The sequence below is a fragment of the Plecotus auritus genome (assembly GCF_963455305.1).
Source record: "Plecotus auritus genome assembly, chromosome: 7".
NCBI lineage: Eukaryota > Metazoa > Chordata > Mammalia > Chiroptera > Vespertilionidae > Plecotus > Plecotus auritus.
Window position 1 is genome coordinate 23,757,001 of NC_137774.1, and position 13,126 is coordinate 23,770,126.

The 13,126-nt window shown below is 38.0% G+C and overlaps 1 protein-coding gene across 3 annotated transcripts in view; it reads left to right on the forward strand.

The window, feature by feature from the left end:
• USP32 (ubiquitin specific peptidase 32) overlaps nucleotides 1-13,126 on the forward strand; it is a 127,639-nt gene that overhangs the window by 65,503 nt on the left and 49,010 nt on the right. For all 3 annotated transcript variants that reach the window (XM_080679027.1, XM_080679026.1, XM_080679028.1), the window contains exons 8-11: nucleotides 2,495-2,610; nucleotides 2,968-3,030; nucleotides 10,506-10,589; nucleotides 11,570-11,631. In XM_080679027.1, the coding sequence (XP_080535153.1) occupies nucleotides 2,495-2,610; nucleotides 2,968-3,030; nucleotides 10,506-10,589; nucleotides 11,570-11,631 (325 nt within the window). The remainder of the gene's footprint in view (nucleotides 1-2,494; nucleotides 2,611-2,967; nucleotides 3,031-10,505; nucleotides 10,590-11,569; nucleotides 11,632-13,126) is intronic.

Below are 13,126 nucleotides of genomic sequence, written 5' to 3' on the forward strand. Positions count from 1 at the left end.
ATTTTCTGGTAGTCTATATAGAGAATTCAGTGCCTTGCATAATTGGAAGTACAACTCATTTTCTATGACTTGTATAAATATTTTAATAGCAAAGTGAAATTTATGATCAAAACACAGTTTTATTAAATACTAAATTGGTCATTTAAATCTAGCTAAAATGTTATAGCATAATTTATAAGCATATTACATTATTAAATCTTAACCATATTTCACAAAATGCCACAATTTACATTTAATTGGTACCTAATACTGATATATTTACTAAGGTTATTATCTCTGTGTCTTTCTAAAATACAGCTTATAAATGTTGTCTGTTTTGAGTGTGCTATTTGACTATTTTGATCTTCAGTAATATTTATAATGCACTTAAACAGCATAATTATTTTGGGGTGTATGAAATAGATTATTACTTAATCTTAAAATCTTAGATTTCTTCTTTTTTTTTTTCATGATGATATACCATTAGTTTGAACTGCAAGTATACAGACTAGAGGCCCCATGCACGAAATTTGTGCAAGGGGCTTGGCCCTCACAGCCCTGGCTGCCTCATTTGGCCCTTGCAGCCCCTCACAGCCCCGGCTTTGTCCGGAAGGTCGTCGGGAAGGTCGTTCGGTTGTTCAGTCTAATTAGCATATTACCTCTTTATTATATAGAATTATTTGTTCCCATTAAAGTGCTAATATTGTCCTAGTCAGTTTCGCTCAGTGGGTACAGCATCTGCATGTGGACTGAGGGTCACGGATTTTATGCTGGTCAAGGGCATGTACCTTGGTTTGAGGCTCTATCCCCAGCCCTGGTCGAGGAGCATGCAGGAGGCAACCAATCAATGTGTCTCTCTCACATCGATGTTTCTCTCTCACTGTCTCCAGTCTCTCTAAAAATCAGGGGAAAAATATCCTCAGGTGAAGGTTAACAAAAAAATAAAGTGCTAATATTAAAAAGAGAGGCTGAAATTTTTGTTTCTCACTTGATCTTAATTATGGACTTAAAAACTTTTTAAGCCCTAGCTGGTTTGGCTCAGTGAATAGAGCGTTGGCCTGTGGGCTGAAGGGTCCTGAGTTTGATTCCGGTCCAGGGCACATGCCTGGGTTGCGGGCTCAATCCCCAGTAGGGTGTGTGCAGGAGTCAACCAATCAATGATTATCTCTCATCATTGATGTTTCTATCTCTCCCTCTCACTTCCTCTCTAAAATCAATAAAAATATATTTAAAAAAACTTTTTTAAATTCTTTGCTGATGGACCAATGAAAGTTAACAAACTTGCCGAAACCGGTTTGGCTCAGTGGATAGAGCATTGGCCTGCGGACTGAAGGGTCCCGGGTTCGATTCCGGTCAAGGGCATGTACCTTGGTTGCGGGCATATCCCCAGTGGGAGGTGTGCAGGAGGCAGCTGATCGATGTTACTCTCTCATCAATGTTTCTAGCTCTCTATCCCCCTCCCTTCCTCTCTGTAAAATATCAATAAAATATATTAAAAAAAAAAAAGTTAACAAACTAGTGATTTATTTGGAGTTAATTAGCAAAGTGCTTATATTTCTAATTCTTATCATCTATAATAATAAAAGGGTAATATGCTAATTAGACCGGACGTATTCCGGATGTCCTTCCTAACGAAGCCAGGGCCAGAGGGAAGCCAGCCCGGGTCCAAGGTGCCTGCTGGCGGCTGGAGGAGGGAAGCCTGGATCCTAGGTGCTGGAAGGAAGCCAGTGCCAGCAGCCCGGGGAAGGAAGGCCTACTCTTGCACGAATTTTCGTGCATCGGACCTCTAGTATCATATATAAACTTCATTGAAGAGTTGAAATTGGCCCTAACCAGTTTGGCTCAGTGGATAGAGCGTCGGCGTGTGGACTGAAAGGTCCCAGGTTCAATTCTTGTCAAGGGCATGTACCTTGGTTGTGGGCACATCCCCAGTGGGAGGTGTGCAGGAGGCAGCTGATCAATGTTTCTTTCTCATCAATGTTTCTGACTCTCTAGTCCTCTCCCTTCCTCTCTGTAAAAAATCAATAAAATATATTTTTAAAAAATAGTTGAAATTGTTCTTTGGCAAAACCTTGAGTGTGTATTAGTTTTATTGGAGAGGCAAAATGGAAGTAGACTATCTTAATACCAGCTTGTTGCCATTGATTCTTAATATAGGTTGAATATTTTCATCATTAGAAGGATCAACTCTTCAGTGATCAGTTTTAAATATAAGAAATTAAGCGCTTAAATTACCTCCTTAAAACCTGTGAGGTATGGTAATATTTATTGGCCCCCTTTTTTGTTTTCAAATTTGAGAGAGACAGATTAATGAAGTGTGCAGTTAATCCTACATGTTCAGGGGACTTCAATGACATATTTCTATGTCTGCTCCAGATGAGAACTTAATCCAGAATATACTTGCTTGAGAAACTCAGTAATTTTACTAGGGCACCTTCTAGTGAAATGTATTGTACTTGTAAATATAAACTAATTCCCTTTCGTAAGAGTTTCTTTTTTTACTCTTATTTTTTAGTTTGCTTCAAGGTGTTTGATGTTGACCGCGATGGAGTTCTCTCTAGGGTTGAACTGAGAGACATGGTGGTTGCACTTTTAGAGGTCTGGAAGGACAACCGCACTGATGATATCCCAGTAAGTTCTGATTTTAAACATCTTATTGCATGTAACTTCCAGAAAATGGAGTGGAGAATTTTTTAAAAGTCAGAGAATGAAAAGGATTTATTATTACTGTTTGTTGCTGAATTATGCTACTCAAAATATTCATTGCTGAAGATGAAAAATTGGGTAGAGAATTTGTCTTAGAAAATTTAATAAACTGTATAAAGTATGCAACTACAGGATAATTATCATAATTTTTTAAAGCAAATATAAAATTCTATTTATGGTAATAAAAAATACTTAGTCAAAATATAGTATATTTTGGCCACTGAATAATAAAAATGTTATCAACTCTTTTCTAATTACTCCTTTGAATTTCTTTTTTTAAAGGAATTACATATGGATCTATCTGATATTGTAGAAGACATATTGAGTGCACATGACACCACAAAGGTGAGTTTAGCCAACACTAACTTATCCTTTTCTAAAAATATCATGTACCAAAAATTGGGATATTAAGTAGACCAGCCCTTGTCAAAATAGTTTATAATTTTTATTTCTTCCATTTTAATAAGTTATGGTAAGGCTAACCTTATATTGAGCAAAAGAAGCCCCACAAAAACAATATACTGTATGATCCCATTTATATGAAGTCAGGAACAGGGGCAAAACTAACAAATTATGATAGGCATTAGAATAATGATTTTTTTTAAATTTTTTAAAATATTTTTTTATTGTTTAAAATATTACATATATTAGTACATATATCTCCTTTTTTTTTTTCCCATTGACCTTCCCCCAGCCACCCCTAACCCCTGTCGCATGCCCTCATCCCACCCCCCCAGTGTTTTGTGTCCATTGGTGTGCTTATATGCATGCATACAAGTCCTTTGAGTGATCTATTTCCCTCCTTCCCCAACACTCCCCAGCCTTCCTACTGTAATTTGACAGTCTGTTCGGTGCTTTACTGCCTCTTTATCTATCTTTTTATTCATCAGGTTATAATGTTCTTTATTTTCCATAAATGAGTGAGATCATGTGGTATTTTTCTTTCATTGCCTGGCTTATTTCACTTAACATAATGCTCTCCAGGTTCATCCATGCTGCTGCAAATGGTAAGAATTCCTTCTTTTTTATAGCAGCGTAGTATTCCATTGTGTAGATGTATCATAGTTTTCTAATCCACTCATCTGCTGATGGGCATTTAGGCTGTTTCCAAATCTTAGCTATGGTGAATTGTGCTGCTATGAACATAGGGATGCACATATCCTTTCTGATTGGTGTTTCTAGTTTCTTGGGATATATTCCTAGAAGTGGGATCACTGGGTCAAATGGGAGCTCCATTTTTAGTTTTTTGAGGAAACTCCATACTGTTCTCCACAGTGGCTGCACCAGTCTGCATTCCCACCAGCACTGCACAAGGGTTCCTTCTTCTCCGCATCCTCGCCAGCACTTGTCTTGTTGATTTGTTGATGGTTGCCATTCTGACAGGTGTGAGATGGTACGGCATTGTCGTTTTGATTTGCATCTCATGTAGGATTGATGTTTCTTTGCTGATTTTTTTGTTTAGAGGATTTGTCCAATGGTGATAGTGGGGTATTAAAGTCTCCTACCATGATTGTATTGCTGTCAATCTCTCCCTTGATGTCCTCCAGGAGTTTTTTTATGTATTTGGGTGCTCCTGTATTGGGTGCATATATGTTTACCAGAGTTATTTCTTCTTGTTGGATTGCTCCCTTTAATATTATGAAGTGGCCTTCCTTATCGCTTGTTATGTCCTTCACTTTGAGATCTAATTTGTCTGATATAAGTAATGCTATCCCAGCTTTTTTTTCATTTCCATTCGCCTGAAAAAGCTTTTTCCATCCCTTCACCCTCAGTCTGTGTGCGTCTTTTTTTCTGAGGTGGGTTTCTTGTAGACAGCAGATATATGGGTCGTGTTTTCTTATCTAATCCGTTACCCTATGTCTTTTGATTGGGGCATTTAATCCATTTACATTTAAAGTTATTATTGATACGTGCTTATTTGTTGCCATTTTTATTCTTTACCCCCGTGTTCCTTCTTCGCTTCCTAGTTCTTTTTTTTACAGCAGACCCTTTAGCATTTTTTGTGTTGCTGGTTTGGTGGTAATAAATTCCCTTAGTCCTTTTTTGTCTGTGAAGCTCCTGATTTCACCTTCAATTTTGATTGATAGCCTTGCTGGGTACAGTATTCTTGGATTCAGACCCTTCTTTTGCATGACTTTGTATATTTCATTCCATTCCCTTCTGGCCTGATGAGTTTCTGTTGAGAAATCAGTCGCTAGTCTGATGGGGGTTCCTTTGTAGGTAACTTTCTGTCTCTCTCTGGCTGCTTTTAAGATTCTTACTTTGTCATTGGTATTTGCCAATTTAATGTGCTTTGGCATCAGTCTTTTGGGGTTCATTTTGCTTGGGACTCTGTGAGCTTCTTGGATTTGTGTGGGGTTTTTCTTCCCTATATCAGGGAAGTTTTCTGTCATTATTTCTTCAAACAGGTTTTCTATTCCTTGCTCAGTTTCCTTTCCTTCTGGAACCCCTATTATGCGGATGTTGTTTTGTTCGTGTTGTCCCAAAGTTCCCTTAGGCTCTCCTCCTGCTTTTTAATTTTTTTTTCTAGAAGCTGCTCTACTTGGGTATTTTTTCCTACCTTGTCTTCTAGCTCACTGATGTGGTCCTCTGCTTCTTCTAGTCTACTCTTGATGCTTTCTATTGAGTTCTTTACAGCAGCGATGTCATTTTTAATTTCCTCTTGGTTCTTACACATATTGTCGAATTTGTCTTCCATTCTTTTCATCCACCTTATCACCATTTCTCTGAATTCTTTCTCTGACAGGTTGCTTGCCTCCATTTCGTTTACTTCCTTTTCTGGGGATGCCTGCTTTTCTTTCATATGCGGGCTGTTTCATTGTCTCCCCATGGTCTCTCTTCTCCGGGTGTCTGGTTATGTAGTTCTCTTTTTCCTGTGTTGATTTAAAGGCACAAAATACAACACAACCAGGTACAATGCATTAGGCACTGAACAGAAATAAATTCACGATATTAATAACCCCAAATAAAGGTGACCACCAGAGAAAGGCAAATTAGAGGATAGGAGAAAAAGAAGAAGAGAAAAAAAAAGAAAGTGGTGCAAAAATGAAATTGGGAAAAGGAAAAAAAAAAGTAAGAGAGAAAAGAAAGAGAATAAGAAAGAAGAGGGGAACAAACTATATGTATGTGGAGAAAACTCCAATAGAACAGCCACTAATCCCAAGAAATGCCAGCAACAAGTACCTGGAGATGAATACAAACTACAAACAACAACTAATATCAAGTGAGGCGAGGGAAAACAGAAGCAAAAAAAAACAAAAACAAAATTAAAAAAAAAGAATAAGCAAAACAATCTCACAAACAAGCATAAAAAATCAATATAATCAACAATCACGCAAACAACAACAAAAGGACAGAGAAAAACAATTTTTGGATAGTGAAGAGAGAGAAGAGAGAGGTGTGTATGGACTTGGAGCTGGGGGTTGGAAATTAGATATATAAGTAGGGTGAAATTTTAACAGGGTAAAAAGAAAGAATAGGGAAAATCTAAAGCAGGAAAAGGGTAAGAGAAACAGGACAACAAAAGGGGAAAAGTTAGGAAAAGGTAAAGTTAAGATAGAGTAAAATGATGCTAAAGGAAAGATGAAAATAGAATGTAGAACACTAATCCCAAAGTAAAATAAAGAGAAATTAAAAGGATACTTTTTTTAAAAAAAGGTAAAATAGTAGTAGTAATAATACTGATTGAAAATAAAAATGTAATAATTAAAAAGATAAAATCAAGTGAGAAAAAAGAAAAAAATTAGTTTCTTAAAGTAAAAGATGAAAAAAATAAAAATGTGCAGTAGTGAAGGTCATTCACTTCCCCTACTGTTCTGTTTGGCACGCCTGTTTCCTAATCAGGACAGTATTGCAGTTCCCTGCATTCCACTGCTCCTCAGTATTGTAAGCCAGTCCTGATTTTTAAGCAGGCAGTGTGTCTTAATTTCTTGTATTCTTTTATTTGTGTTTACACAAGAGTCAATTTGTGATTCAACCCCTGGGTGGCAGTGTTTCTGGGTTGACCTCCAGGGCTATAGGTCTCTAGCCAGTGCTTATCAGCCGTGGGCAAACTACAGCCCGAGGGCCGGATCCGGCCCGTTCGGCTGTTCTATCCGGCCCACGGAGCCAAAAGAGCGGAGGGTTCTCTTGCTCTCCCCTCCGCTCCTTTACTTTGAATTTATATTAGTTCACACAAACACTCCATCCATGCTTTTGTTCCGGCCCTCCGGTCCAGTTTAAGAACCCATTGTGGCCCTCGAGTCAAAAAGTTTGCCCACCCCTGGCTTAGATCCTGCTTTCCCTGTGGCACTTAATACCAGTTTGTGGGAGTGGGTTGCCCCAGAGCTGGTTCTCTGATGGTTATTTCCCGCTCTGATCCCCAGGTTCCAGAAAAACAACTTTCCCCTTCAGTCTCTTAGGGTGTCCCCAGTTGGGTGATCCTATGTATTTGGCTTAGTAATCAGAAGCAAGGATTTAAAGAGGAAAAAGAAAAAAAAAAAAAAAAAAAAAAGAGCCATTTTAAGTGTGCGAACTCCGGAGCTGCGCGTAAGTCTGTGCAGTCTTTTTTCCCCCTTGGGTCTAAGCAGCCGGCACACTTTTAAAATTTTTAGGCTGTCCTTTTGAGTCAGATCAAATGGGTTGCTTTTAGAGTTCCTTTCTGTTGGCAGCTCTGAGGACCCCCTTCCACATTCACAGATCACGCCAGCCCCAACAGCCACGGGTTTTTCTAGGTGCAGACTTCCCCCGGTCCTCCAGCTCCCGCAGTGCGCGCGCGTTTCTCTCTCCTTCCGGGACCAGAGACCTCACCTTATCCCAGGCGAAATCTGATCTTTCCGTGGTGTAGCGTAGAGCTCCTCTGAATCTGCATGTTTGCGCCAATTGGGGACCGGTGTTCTGGGGTTCGCAGCTGTTCGGTGGGTGCCATAGTTGTAGATTTTCAGGCTTCTGATAACATCCACTTTCCCCTTCAAGATGGCGCGGTCTCTGCATCCGAGCTGGTCGCTCTGGGAGGGAACCCAGCAGCAGTGGGGGCTGCCCGGTCAAGGGGAGCCCCATCCAGCAGTCCCCCACTGTCTCCTGGAGTATAGCTTCTCCTCAACTCTCCAACAAACACTCCCCGTGCAACCCTCAGCTGTTCTTTCTGTCTGCTCCGGGACAAGGCTCAGGACACATCTGTCTATTCCGCCGCCATTTTTTCATTCCTTAGAATAATGATTTTTTAATATTAATCTGGGTGGTCCATGTATTCCTAAAAGAGTTTTTTTTTTTTTTTAATAGTACTGGTAAGGCCCTCTCAAGTTCTTGACTACTAGCCAGAATAAGCATGTACTTTATAAAAAATAAATCCTTTAATTTTTTAGTTTGACTATTATAATAGGTTTACTCCTATAGTTTGATTTGTTGTGATTTGTGTGTGTCCCTGTGAAACTGAAAAAGCTCCATATTGTGAGGCATATTTGAGTTAATTTGAGCCTTTCCACTCAAACACTGACGTACCAAGTAGCAGATTGGTTATAGAAGCTTAGATTAAGCCCTAGCCGGTTTGGCTCAGTGGATAGAGCATTGGCCTGTGGACTGAAGGGTCCCAGGTTCAATTCCGGTCAAGGGCATGTACCTTGGTTGCGGGCACATCCCCGGTAGGGGGTGTGCAGGAGGCAGCTGATCGATGTTTCTCTCTCATTGATGTTTCTAACTCTCTATCCCTCTCCCTTCCTCTCTGTAAAAAATCAATAAAATACATTAAAAAAAAAAAAGAAGCTTAGATTGAAAAAGTAACATCAGTGTTTTTTCTTTCTTCAATCACAATTCCAGAAGGAATAATCAGTCTTATTAACTGGTGCTCATTGCTGTCTATTTTTATATAAGATGGAGTTGCTACTTCTGGCTATGCTGTGAATATTAAAAAGATAATTTAGCTGTTTCAACTCCATGTAACCATGATAATGAAATGGTTAGCATTTTATTTGATTTCCAACTTTTTAATATTTTTTGTTGATTTTTTAGAAAGAGAGTAAAGGAGAAGAATAGAGAGATAAAAGCATTGATGAGAGAGAAACATCATTGATAGGTTGCCTCCTGTACTCCCCCTACCAAGGATCAACCCTGAAAACCAGGCATGTGCCCCGACAGGGAATCGAACCAGTGACCTCTTGATTCCTGGGTTGATTCTCAGCCACTGAGCCACACTGTCCAGGGTGGTTAGCATTTTAGAATGGAACTTGGACCTTTCAACCACAGCTATTAACCATATCCATTTGTGACCAGATTGTGCCTATATTACCCATTATTTTGTATCTTTAGATTGGTATTAACATATTTAATAGAGGTTGTAGCCTGAAAGTCAGTAATTATAGTGCTTTAAGATCTTTCCTTATTATATAAGGTTATTTTATAGTGAGAAGAGAATATATCAATATCATTAAATAATAAAAGCTAAAAACATTATTTATCTAGGGTTATTAGATAATTGTTGAATACATGAAGTATGAAATATTTGGTTATATTTTTGCCAGACAAGAAAAAGTATATGTCATCTTCTACATGGTATATGTAATTTTTGGTGCTCTTTGGCAACACAAAAATGTTGCTTTACCCAACTTATAAAAATGTAATGTTAAACTGCATTTTGGAGAAATGTAAAGTAGATATTAAATCTTTAAGAAGTCTGATAATATTGCTAGATGTTTCTAAGAAGGTCTTAGAATGTTTTTAGAATGAAAGGACTGGGTTATTTATACTCAGACTCTTCCGATCAGGAGTTAAACTGACCCAGTTAGCTTTAGTCAATGAAGAACATCAATCCTGGAGGTCACAAGGTTGGGTTGGGATTTGAACTAGTAGCTTAATGTGGATTTGAATAAAGCATCAGATTACTCCTTGAAGGTGAAGAGAAATGAACCCACTATGTTTTGACCTTAAAATTCTCTGAAATTTCAAAAATGTGAACTTTTTATTCTTCCCAAGAATTTTAATCCTCCCCACATTGAAGCCTAGAGATTGCAAGTCCTAAGGGAGGTGCTTGAAGGCATGCCTGGAAGTTGTTATTTTTGTGCCACATTTCAGTTCAGTTTCACAGTATTAATTTAAGTGTGTTCCTTAGCCACAATCTACTGTTGTTTTATAAAGGAAATTACCCAATCCTCCAGTTTATACATCACATCCTGCATGTCCCACACCACTTTTTCATGACCTATTAATATATTGGTCTCTGTGCTACAGTGGAATCTTAGGTTTTGCATCAAAACAAAAACAAAAACAAACAAAAAAAACAACACCTCAATTTTCCCTACCCAGAGCTTTTTGTAGTTTTCCATAGGTAACCCTTGAAACAGAAGATACTGTTATTTTTTAGGTCTTGTTGAAACAAAATTGTTGATGATAGATTGTCCTCATTACCATTGACTATTTCAACAGATTTTTGTTACTTTTAAACTTATTCTAGCTAGCTGGACTACTTGTCATATGAACACATAGAATCTACTTTATTTTAAATATATATTTTTTTATTTAACTCAGATAGAGGAAGGAGGAGGGAAAGAGTCATAGAAACATCAATGATGAGAGAGAATCATTGATTAGCTGCCTCCTACATGTCCCCTATGGGGGATCGAGCCTGCAACCTGGGCATGTGCCCTGACAGGGAATTGAACCATAACCTCCTGGTTCATGGGTCAATGCTCAGCCACTGAGCCACAGGGGCCAGGCTAGAATCTACTTTAAATTATTGCTTTGTTTTCAGACAAATGAGAAATATAAGTTTAATAATCCCGATTTTATTCAATTGCTATAAAAAATGACATTCTTAGCATGAGATCTTTTTAATATTGTTTCTCTTTCAGATGGGCCATCTTACTCTAGAAGACTATCAGATCTGGAGTGTGAAAAATGTACTTGCCAATGAATTTTTGAATCTCCTTTTCCAGGTACGTTTAATGTAAATGACAGGTTCAGAGGTTAGTAGTAGCAGTAATTCTATATATTTTCCATTATTTAGTAGTTAATGCAACTGGACTCCAAAACCACATATGATACTAGTTAAATAGAACTACATTATCCTATACATGCCTGAAAGATGGTAAGATAGAACATGAGTACCTATTGAACCTTCTCAAAATCATGATGGTGGGAGATAGGAAAGCAGAATATAGGTGATACTGTTTATTTATCTTATCATAACTCATGATAGAGAAGCATGTAGACTTATAGCGAATCATAAAAGCCATCATAATTTGCTTTTTCTTCACTGTTAATCTTTTTTAAAGGCCCTTCCTAACAAGTGAGATAGTGTGAACAGAGAGATGGGTCATTAGTAGGCAACTATAATTTTTTCAAAGTATACAGTCTCTTTAGTTAGAAGATTATCTTAGTTTCAAGGTGTCTCTTAATTTTATTTATTTATATTTTTATTCTTTACAACGTCCAAGAAAGATTGAGGGACAAAGAGAGAAGAAAAGCAACCAGGAGTGAAAAGTCATAGAACTTGCTAGATTTTAACTATTTTCCTAAAGTAGTTCTCTTGCCCCAATTTATATAAATACTTTATGGTGCCCTGGCCAGTGTTGGTTAGTTGGTTGGGCATTGTTGCGTGCACGGAAGGGTTGCCAGTTCAATTCCCGGTCAGGGCACATGCTTGGGTTGTGGGCTTGATCTCCTGTAGGGGGTCGAGTAGGAGGCAGCCAATCAGTGTTTCACTCTCACATTGATGTTTCTCTCTTTCTCTCCTTTCCCTTCTTTTCTCTAAAAATCAATTTAAAAAAAAAAAGAATAGCTAAAATTTGAAGTTCAAATTTGCTCAAGTGACTCATTAATAGTTCATTAATTGAAAGCTCTGCAGAGACTGTGAAAAATACAATCTAGTCATTAGCACCAGTCAATGAAGTTTAATTTACTGCTTTTTCTTTAGGTATGTCACATAGTTCTGGGATTAAGACCAGCTACTCCAGAAGAGGAAGGACAAATTATAAGGTAAGTTTATAGTTTCAGTCTATGTATTTTTCATTATATAGTTGAAATTGCTAACACCTGAAATATATCATTACTAAGTAATATTATGTCCCCCTTTAATGTAATCATTATAGTAACACCCTGTTTCTCCAAAACAATTAAATATCGAGATATTTTTAAGTAATTTCCTAACCAAGGTATTGGATTAATTTGAAATCAAATTCTATTTCACATTAAAATTGCACTAGTACTAAATTTAATTTTTTGAAATAAGACATTTTATAAGAACCATTTCTCGCCCTAACCGGTTTGGCTCAGTGGATAGAGCGTCGGCCTGCGGACTGAAAGGTCCCAGGTTCGATTCCGGTCAAGGGCACGTACCTTGGTTTTGGGCACACCCCCAGTGGGGAGTGTGCAGGAGGCAGCTGAATCGATGTTTCACTCTCATCGATGTTTCTAACTCTCTCTCTCTCTCCCTTCCTCTCTGTAAAAAAATCAATAAAATATATTTTTTAAAAAAAAGAGAACCATTTCTCTACTGTTTCTAATTTGACTTTTTTGTTTTTAAAGATTCCACACATAAGATAATACTGTGCAATATTTATCCTTTTCTGTCTGGCTTATTTCACTTAACATAACACCCTCCAGCTTCATCCATGTTCTTGTAAATGACAGGATTTCCTTCTTGTTTAAGGCTGTATAATATTCCTATGAGAGAGAGAGAGAGAGATTGCTTTTCTTTATCCATTAATTTTTTGTTGGACACTTAGGTTGTTTCCATACCTTGGTTATTGTAAATAAAATTGCAGCCCTAGCCGGTTTGGCTCAGTGGATAGAGCATTGGCCTGCAAACTGAAAGGTCCCAGGTTCAATTCCAATCAAGGGCACATGCCGGGGTTGTGGGCTTGATCCCCAGTGGGGGACTTGCAGGAGGCAGCCGATCCACCATGATTCTCTCTCATCATGGATGTTTCTATCTCTCTCTCCCTCTTCCTTCCTCTCTGAAATCAATAAAAATATATTTTTAAAAAATATATTGCAGTGGAAATGGGAGTACAGCTATCTTTTCAAGATAATGATTTTGTTTTATTTGGATATATACGCAGAAGTAGAACTGCTGGATCATATGGTAGTTCTATTTTTAATTTCTTGAGAAACCTCAGTAATGTTTTTCATAGTGGTTATCCCAGTTTTCATTCCCATAAGCAGTGTACAGGGTTTCTTTTTCTACATATCCTAACCAGAATTTGTTATACCTTGTCTTTTTGGTAATAGTTAGCCTAAACAGTGGTCGGCAAACTCATTAGTCAACTGAGCCAAATATCAACAGTACAACGATTGAAATTTCTTTTGAGAGCCAAATTTTTTAAACTTAAACTTCTTCTAACGCCACTTCTTCAAAATAGACTCGCCCAGGCCATGGCTCTTCTATTTTGTGGAAGAGCCACACTCAAGGGGCCAAGGAGCCCCATGTGGCTCGGGAGCCGCAGTTTGCCGACCACTGGCCTAACAGATG